The sequence below is a fragment of the Scatophagus argus genome, chromosome 13 (genome assembly GCF_020382885.2).
Source record: "Scatophagus argus isolate fScaArg1 chromosome 13, fScaArg1.pri, whole genome shotgun sequence".
In the NCBI taxonomy this organism is placed as follows: domain Eukaryota; kingdom Metazoa; phylum Chordata; class Actinopteri; family Scatophagidae; genus Scatophagus; species Scatophagus argus.
This window is the reverse complement of record NC_058505.1, coordinates 3450486-3460033: the sequence shown is the minus strand read 5'-3', so window position 1 is coordinate 3460033 and position 9548 is coordinate 3450486. Positions and strand designations below refer to the sequence as shown.

At 46.1% G+C, this 9548-nt stretch overlaps 1 protein-coding gene and 1 non-coding gene across 15 annotated transcripts in view; both read left to right on the top strand.

Annotated features, from left to right (window-relative positions):
* The first annotated feature begins 562 nt into the window (after nt 1-562).
* On the top strand, nt 563-633 carry trnag-gcc. The gene has a single exon. It is a non-coding gene; the product is annotated as a tRNA-Gly (tRNA).
* A 715-nt stretch (nt 634-1348) lies between these two features.
* LOC124069086 (rho GTPase-activating protein 12-like) overlaps nt 1349-9548 on the top strand; it is a 42506-nt gene continuing 34306 nt past the window's right edge. For 5 of the 14 annotated variants that reach the window (XM_046407828.1, XM_046407825.1, XM_046407826.1 and 2 more), the window contains exons 1-2: nt 1350-1584; nt 6792-7548. In XM_046407828.1, coding sequence (XP_046263784.1) covers nt 6865-7548 — 684 coding nt within the window. In that variant the 5' untranslated portion in view covers nt 1350-1584; nt 6792-6864. Of the gene's footprint in view, nt 1585-6791; nt 7549-9548 lie in introns of all 14 variants that reach the window. The other 9 variants (XM_046407830.1, XM_046407829.1, XM_046407827.1 and 6 more) reach the window with 3 other exon arrangements.

Below are 9548 nucleotides of genomic sequence, written 5' to 3'. Positions count from 1 at the left end.
GAGTTTAAAATCGTGAAGCTGAACAACTAATGAACAGTGTTGGTTGTTGTTATATGGTGTTTGGGGACTTACGGGATTTTTATTGCTTACTTTGCTAAAAACAATTTTAATAAGAGACCACAAAGGACATCTGAACGGCCACGCGTTGAAGTGGCCTCATTTCTGACCTCACTACTCGGCACGTAACAACGTGATTGCGTCACAGCTTTCGCTTTTTTCCCCTTTAATCTCACTGGAAATTTACGAGTAGGATAAAAATATTTGTTTCAAAATGTATTGCCTAGCAGCTGTTGCATTTTCAAAGATATGTCGAGATATGTGGAGATCCAAAAGGTGTCTGTACTGTCTGCCCGAATTAATCAAAAGTTTGTCCTAAGTGAAACCATTTAATAAATCCCCACATCAAAAGTAAAACGTGGGGAAATTTGAGGTTTGACATCTGGACGAAGACCCTTTACTCTTTAATCTGCATGTCTGTTAAATGCGAACCTGCTAACAACAGCAGGCTAACTCAGCTTAGGATAGAGACTGGACGCAGAGGCAAACAAGTAAAAGCATCAATGCATTGGTGGTTCAGTGGTAGAATTCTCGCCTGCCACGCGGGAGGCCCGGGTTCGATTCCCGGCCAATGCACAAACTTTTAATTACTACTATATCTAGTATATATTACTACTATACCTACAAAAATATCCAGTTCTGTTACTAATTTCTTGTCCTGTCCTCGTTTCTTAAATGTGTACATTTATTATTATTATATCTATTATATATTACTTATTCTGTCTTGTCCTGCTCACTGTGTTTCTAAAGTGTTAGACGTAGCACCAAATTGTTCCTGGAGAAACGTAATTTCATCTCACTGCGTACTTGTATGTGGCTGAGACGACAATAAACCCACTTGACTTGATCAGCACTCACCTCTGACGCAAGGATTTATGTATGAAAAACAAACGGAGTGCAGCAATGTATTTGTACTTTCACTTTATGACCGTCGTGTGGCGCTGATTCCCCGTTTGCGTTACGAACACCTGAGCGCTCGGACCATAGAGTTACAATTAGACAGGAGCTCTCACTCTGAACGTATTACTGCACCAGACGTGAAGTTTTAATGAATTGACTGAAACAATAACGCACTATCAACAATTCATCAGCAACACAATATACACGACCGACGGTTGTGTTGACGGACACATAAAACTGCATTTATTTACTGCTTGAAATATCGCGTCTAAGTGTGGTCACCATAGTAGCGTCAAAGTTTATTGCCGACCGTAAAGCGGGCGACAGTTTCTCCTGAAACGCCTCTAGAGTGACACATCGAATTGATAGACGATCTTTGCCCTTAAGGTACTTGCCAAAGTTGTCAGGGCAGGCGTGAGTCCACGGGAACGAGCACTGCTGTTGGATTACACCGTCCAGGGAAGAACAGGAGGGACGGGAGCGTCGCTGTCTGACTAACCTGACAAGAAACGAAGTGCTTTCACACGGTGGTCGGTCGACGGGACAGTTGACGGGGATTTAACGTCACCCAGGACAACTGGACTGTGTTCTCTTCTCTCCGAGGACCGTCTCACACCAGTAGAGAAGGTACGTGTGGCTGTTTGACCGCGGCAGTGTGTGGGACAGTGAGGAATGTTTAGCCACAAAGCTAATTAGCTAGCTAACGTTAGCGACACTTTAGCTCCCGTAAATTAAAGACACACACCGAGACAAGAGCTAATAGTCCACATTAAGATGATCAGAAGCCAGCACAGGTTGAAGGTACACCTTTGCTGGAGGTGCACAAAGGTGTTCTCATGGTTAACAAAGTTGAAGGGAACGTGCTTCGTATATCAGGTACTGTAGAGTTAACTAATCCCGTGAAGCTACCTGAGAGAATCAGCACTAACGCCTGACAGAGGTGTGTGTGTGTGTGTGTGTGTGTGTGTGTGTGTGTGTGTGTGTGTGTGTATACTGTTTACCTTAAAGTTTCTGCCGAGCAGCCAGCCCACCTGGGGAGCTTGCAGTACATTTTTACCTGTGCTGGGCTTCAACCTGTCAGGGTGCAGCCGAGCAGGTGACATGTCACCGTGATGGCGTTTATGTGAGATATCGCGCGCTTGCGGTTGATACGGTTGGTGTGCTGTTGATTGATCTGCGCGCTGATTTCTCGATTAGTCGAGCAGACGCGCGGTGCTTGTAATAAGTGAACGGTTTCATGTGTTGATGTGTTCGGTTTCGTGATATTATAAGTTGGATAACAGCGCGCATTTCTGTGCTTTTATTAAGTTGTCACTTACCTGGTAACTTACAGCAAGTGTCAGCTAATTTAGTTGACAACAGTATTGATTATCAATGAGTAATTGAAGTAGTTGTAAACAGAAAATACCAAATATTTCTTGAAATGTGGTTTTGGACTTTCAGTTAGTTTATTTAGAATAAAGCAACGTAGAACCTTGAAAAACTTTGATGGGCCTTTTTTGGTGTAAATGAAAGCAAAATCAATGTATTAATTGATATTATTACATATACATATATATATACAAATTCATAACGGATTAATTTTCTTTTCTCCATATGGTTATGACACAGCGTCTGGTTGGTGATCTGCTTCATTCATCACTGAACATAGGAAGGTGATGTCTGGGGTGAAAGGGATCTGATCAGCTGGTGAGCCCCACACAGCCCGCCCTCGTACCTTCCTCGTGTTTTCCGTGGCGTTTGTCTCCTCTCTCGCCATGCCCTCAGTAAGCGAGCTGCAGCTGGACGTGGTTTGTCGAAGTGTGGCTGATTGCGGTTGTGTGACAGGGGACGCCGGGGACTTGAGTTTCGAGGGAAAGTCGTGGTGAGACGGGGCCTAACTGGGACAGCCTGTGCTGAATCCAGGCTGTCTGGGGAAACGTGGACCTACATTTGGAGTGAGGACGTGTGAAGGTCGCAGTTCAGTACTTGACTGGTTCTGCTGGTGTGACTTGAACACTTGTCTCACTTTGTCGTCGTGCTGATAAGTTTCTGTTTGATGGCTGTATCGTTAAAATGTCTGTGTTAGAGGTGAATGGTGCTCACAGCATTTAAAAACGCCTGTCAGAGGCTTACACCACAGTGGGAAGTATTTCCAATTGACTGTGACGTTTGTGAATCAGTTGATATCTCGGCTGTTCAGATGAGCTCAGCGGGCCTGATAATCATCTCACCAACCTGATTTCCTTTCTCTTTAAATAACTCCATAATGGGAGAGAAACATGCTCCCTCTGATGAGAATAACTCCCTCAGAGTCGTCGCTGGGAGCCCGGCTCTGGATAGAAACCGTCTGACCTCCGTGTCAGGTGAGACCCGATCCGGAGAAGTGACTCTGCCGCCTCACTTGTTCATGTTTCAGCAGAACGATTTCAGGCGTTAACGGCGTTTTGCTGAGGCGGGATGAAGTGGGAGGGTGTGTTGTTCCTGCATGTGCTGACAGCGGCAGGTTTTTCCACCACGTATCAGTCCAAACACTCGCCTCACTTTCTACTTGTCAAGCCGAGGCCCTGCGGTCATGTGTTGCATTGATGAGACCCTCCCCATCCACCCCACAGCCCGCTGTAAATCTGATTACCATCACATCAAATTGACGTGCTTCCTCTGATTTTGCTGATTGGACTGTGAGAAGATTTGTGCTGTCTCCTGGATGGCGGTGCTCTTGACGGAGCTTAAGCTACAGGCAGAGATTAGTGAAAGATACACTAAACCTCAAGTCAAAGTCAGTTTCAGTAATCAAGGTAATTTGTTTGTCTTTGTTTCTGCCTGCGACCTGACGTTAGCCAGGAGCAGCCTGGAGTCCAGCCTCCTCCCGGGGCGGTCGGGCTGCTCTGGTAGAGTGATCGAACAGTTGAAAGGTGCCGTTGGCGGTGATCTGTTGTAAAAAGCTGCTGCGGTTCAGTCTGACTCTTTTAATCAACGGCTGTCAGACTGGTTGGTGATTTACCTGAAACCTTTGGCACAATATCGACGTGGAGTTAATGAGTGAAGAGAAAACAATCAGGCTCAAATGTGGTTCAAGGAAGGCAGGGAAACTCACTAACTGCTGCGCTGACAAAAGTGCCAGAGTTTCCCAGACACTTTTGGCTCATTCACCACCAGCCTGGTGAGACTTGTTCACTCGAGCCTGTGAAGGACGACACTGAGCAGATGGTGAAAGTCAGGCTCACTGTTTGCTCTCGATTATTAATGTCTGAACGGTACAGGAAAGACAAATCTGTTCTTCTGTGAAGTGCAGCACTGTGACAGATTGTGTAACAGAGCGTCCAGCGTCGTCGCGATGTGCGCAGGTGAAATCTCTCACCTGCTGTGGAGTGATGTGATGTGATGTGAGTCAAGGCTGAAGCGTGGCTGCTCGCTCGTGTGTCAAAATGCTAATCCTGATCATTTCGATTGTCCTTATTTGTCAGTTTTTTTTGGAAGAGTGCTTTATAAACAAGGCTTTGTGTTCAGGCAGAGTTCCTCAGAGCCCACGTCTTCGACACAAGGATTAGACAGAAATAGAAGAAATGTCTTCATCCCGTCAGGCCAGACAGCTGAATTAGCAGGTCACAGGTTAATGAGGAAAGCTGCCAGTTCTTGTCACCGTATTCCCATCACCCCGCTTAATACTTAAACCCAGCAGTACTCTGTGTATTGTTGCTGTGAGTTGGCAAAGGCAGTGTTTGGTTTAATTTGGCTAATGGACGTTCTGTCGGTGAGGTTTCCTTCAGTGCCGGTTAGCCTGAAGCGGCGAGGTAATCCGTGCTGATGTACTGCACTCACTGTATCAGCACTAATCCAGCACTTGTTGGCCTCATCACACCTAACCACAGATGTTTTTATGCTAATGCATAAAGGTGAACAGATGTCTCAGTCGTATTGCATATTAGCTGCCTAACCCACATTTCAGTTCAGTCACCAGAATAAAATGTCATGGTGCATCGGTGCAGATCACATTCAGATTACAGGTTTATGAGCTGACTCTCCTGTCACTGGGAGGAGGGGGTGGTGGTGGTCTGACATGGCTGCCAGCTGAGAGGACACCATTCGCCCCCTGCTTCAAATAACAATGGAAAAGGAAGTAATTTTAGCAACTGTGGGACATGTTGTGGCAACAAAACCAGGTATTTTTAATGGGACACCTGGACATTGTCCATTTGTCTTTGTGGCAACAAAAGACATTTACTGGTTCGCTGTGACTTTTGGGATGACACCGCGGCTGTGAAGGGACGTGTAGAACTCCCCAAAGAGAGCATCAGGACTTTGTCTCACGGCTGCAACATAGACATGACAAAAGCAGAACGTTAGATTTCTGGTCTTGGTTGTCCGTTAAGGTCGTGACTTCTAAGGCAAAGGTCTCAGTGGATGTGACTCACTGATGAGTTTGTGGCAGTCGTAATTATGGCCGTCATTTTGCCATCCTGCTGTAACTGTTCGGCTGCTGCTGTAATATCCTGCCCACTCACCCAGGTCAGATGACACCCAGCCAGACTGCACCACTGTCTGTGAACCTCCCACATTCTCCTTGAGTAATTTGACATGATTGAGCGGATGCAAACGTTTCATTTCCTAGATCACCAGCATTCTGGGAAACTGTAGCAATAAAACCAGAAGTCAGTGTTGTAATTCACTCCTACCTCTGCTGCAAGAAAATTGCTGAAATATACCTTTAATGTACATGTACAAGTTTTTAGTAATCTTTGCTGTCTTGCCTGCTGAGCTGCTCAAGCAAAATACAGTTCTTTAAACTCTTAAACTTGTCAGAGCATGTAGTATTTCTTTTCTTTTAAGTGCCTTAAGCGCCAGCTAGCACTAGCAGTAATTTAGTACCATCAGAGGTAGCCTGAGGGAGTACAAAACAAGATCTCATCCTGCCCACAGGCCAAGCGCGTCCGATTAATTTAATGATATTTTTTCTCAGCTTTGGTCTCCGTTTTTGTCTTTATTTGCCCGGTGGATCCGTATTATTAAACTAAAGTTTACCCTTGAACTTCAGTACAGATAAGAAGTGCCTTTTGAACTAAGGTTTGGCTCCGTTACGAGCTTCTCGTTGAGTTGAGTTATGAGCATTTTTAAAATTACTTGCTTGCTCAAGGTGTGCTGGAACCTCGTCTCATGTTGTAAGAGAGTGTGTGTGTGTGTGTGTGTGATTGTATGTACACAACATGTGACATCAGCAGGAAACTATGTGTGTGACTGGACTGCTCTCTGCGCTCAGCATGCCTCAGTCGCTGCTCGGCTAGCTGTCATTAGCAGAGCAGCAGGAAGACAGAGCTGGGCGTAGAAAAACAGAGATAGAGTGGTGGAAGAAGACCTCGTGAGTCACTTTGCTGTCCCCCCCCGCCCCCCCAGTCAAACAGGATGTGCTCCTCTGGATCTGCACAGCCTTTGAAGAGGATTAAAGCTCTCCACTTTGTGTCTTATTCGTTTGTTCTGATTGGGTGAGGGGAGTATTAGGCTTTAAAAGACATGGTGGTTTGTGTCTTTGTTGCAGTATGTCTTGTGTACACAGTTTTTCATTATTGTGACACCTTTTCTCTGGGATTTCTCATTTTAACCAGTCAAAGTTATGGGTATATGATATTGAAGGAGATATTGACAGCACTTGAGAGCACTTGAAATTGATGAAATGTGTGAAGAGAAAGACAGGAATGGACTTGGAGGTTATATGGTACACATCTGTCAGGCCCAGTAAACACTTTAGAAGGCCCAGGTCTTGATTAAATCATCATTGTGGTACATAAAATGACAGTAGAAAACATCAAAATGGACATGGATTGGTCACTTACTTTAGGTCCTTTTTGTTTTCCCTCCAGCTCTGCTCAGGAAGCCATGCTCATAAACGTCTTTCTCTTGCGGTGAGCTGCCTCGCGGACAGTCAGAGGCACAATGGCGGACTTGCCTATTGCCCCAGGCCAGGTCTACATCGAGGTGGAGTACGACTATAAATACAAGTCCAAGGACCGCCTCATTTCCATCCACCAGGGGGAATGCTACATGCTGGTCAAGAAAACCAACGAGGACTGGTGGCAGGTTAGGAAGGAAGAGGGAGCTAAAGCGTTCTACGTACCTGCTCAGTATGTCCGCGAGGTCCGCAAAGCCCTCATGCCACCCCCTAAACCTCTCCCACATCCCCCTGCTGCCACTGGCAACACAGCTCCACAGAGTGCGGGTGCGCTCTGGGTGAAGCCAGCCAATCTGGAGCTGGGACTCAAGGACCGGCCCGCTGAGAACCTCCACAGACATGAGTCCAGCTATCGGCCCGCCACCTCCTCTGCCCACAGTCCTCCGATTCAGCGCAGGGACAGCAACCACCACCATCACGCCCCCAGCACCCCCACCGAGCATGATCGAGCCCTGGCTGAAATCCTCGCCCAAGGTGGAGTCCCCCAGCCTGACCACAAAGGGAAGGCCAACAGTCTGCCCCGCGCTCGAGCTCGATCTCCAGAGCTGGTCAGAGCCCCGCTGGACGTGGACAGCGCCCAGCACTGTGACTCCGCGGGCGAAGACAGACGCACCAACGACTCGGAGTCAGGAGACGAACTGAGCAGCAGCTCCACCGAACATCTCCAGGTAAGCTCATACAGAAGGAAACGTTGTATGTTTGTGCTGTTGAACGTCGTTGGCTTAACTTAATTTTGGCTCTGAGACGCACTCAGAGCGTGCATGTCAAGCTGTGAGGCTGTCTCCAACCATTTGCTGATTTTGTCAGTATTTGTAGGCAGGCTGTTTTCTGTTTGTACTGTGCTTGTTTTTGAAGAGGCATCTCCAGTTAAGCTGTGTGGCATCTTTTCCAGCAGAAATTTTTAAGTAATGTGTAATTGTTAGTTTCCTCCTGTTCCTATCATAGCTAAATCATATGTCTATATTTGTGCCTTTATTTAACAGTGTAAGCTTATTCAGAACAGTCAATTTGTTTTGGTATGTGCACCAAGCTGTGTGCAGTCGACTCTACTTTGTTTCCCCGTGTTGTTCATTTAAACCTTGGCCTTCCTTTAGTTCTTCTCATTTCATCAGGTGATCCGATCTCTTGACCCAGTTCTGAGAGTTTTGTTTAACGGAGGGGCGATCTGTCACTCCGGGCCTAAAGCAGAGAGCCTCAGTGAGATGGGGCAGCTGATTAGCTGTGAGCCTGGTCAGTGAGTGGGTGTTTGTTCCTGAAATCATTAGCTCAGTCTGCTGCTGAACAAAAGCCAGTGGAAAAAATAGAAACGGGGTCTGTGTGGTGGTGCTGCTGGAGCCGCCGCTGGTGCAGGCCTCTCTTTGTGCGTGTAAAGGAGGGGATTGCAGTGCAAGTTGTGTACGTATTTTTAGAGCAGTAGGCCTACTTACTTTTTAGTTTGTGGCCTTGAATACAACCTGAATACAAACTCAACGCCTCTGCCATTTTTGTTTTTTTGTCCTTCCTGATACTGATTCCGACACCTGAATTCCAGATATGACCGATATTCATTCTCATGCCGTTCAGCCCCCCACATTCTGGAAAGACCCCCTGAAATGTACTTTGAGAATCCACGATACCTTTGTTGAAAGCATTAAGTAATAAAAATTGTGTTGAGTCTTCTTGTATGTGCACCCACAGGTGTTGGTCACTCCAGCACTGTCCACTTTGCCTTTCTGAAGTGCTGAATTCAGAGGCTGACTCGCTATCATGTGATTTTAAAGGTTAGCTTGAAGCGAGCGTATAGGATTTCAAAGTCCGTATATTCTCTGAAAGCAGCCCCTGTTCACAATGGAGTTCCTTCCTTCCCCTGCCGTCCTGTGTGCCTTTTAAATGGCAGGAGAAAGGCCAAAGTAGTCGAGCTGGTTTTTGGTTAATACACATGACAAGTCCTGCTCTGTGTGAGAGTAAACGCTCTGTGATTTTCTCGTTCTGTGTCGTTTGTTCTGCAAGCACAAATGTTACGTCAAATACAAAATCACTGCCTTATGATTGCCTGTTTTTTTTTGTTTTGTTTTGTTTATGTTTTTAAATCTTCCTCCCTCACGTATTTCTCCAGTTAATGAGCGAAGCACCTTCATCGCACAGAAAGTATTAATGTTTGAATGGATGTTAAAATTGGATATCGGGAATCTGTTCCGTTCTGTTCTGTCTTAACTGAGGGTTGATCACAAAATCTTATAATGGTTGTTAATAGTCATGCTTAAAATTATGGTTTTAATTTGAGTTGGCTGCTGTATAATGTGATGATGCAGTTTGAGGTGTCCTTCTCTTGGAAAGAAATATTCCAATGGCTGTTCTTCACCTCCACCTCATGAGGACACAAACAGAACATGAGTGAATTGTTGACTCCACACTGATTGTTGTTTGGTCAGGTGGACACATGGTCCCCACATGGCTCACATGAGCCAGGGTTTCCCCCCATAAGCCTGCTGATGAGAAACTGTCCCCGTTTCAGTGTGTTGCTTGTTTGTTTTCTCTGTGCGCTGGCTGCAGGCCGCTGGTGGCAGCAGCTCAGGTGTGAGTCAGGACTCCCTAAAATGTGCAAACTCCACCCCTCCCTTATCACTTTTCTCGTGTTTTCTCTTCTCGTGCCTTTTCTTTCTCGCAGTGTTTTTATTTTGAAAGGGCG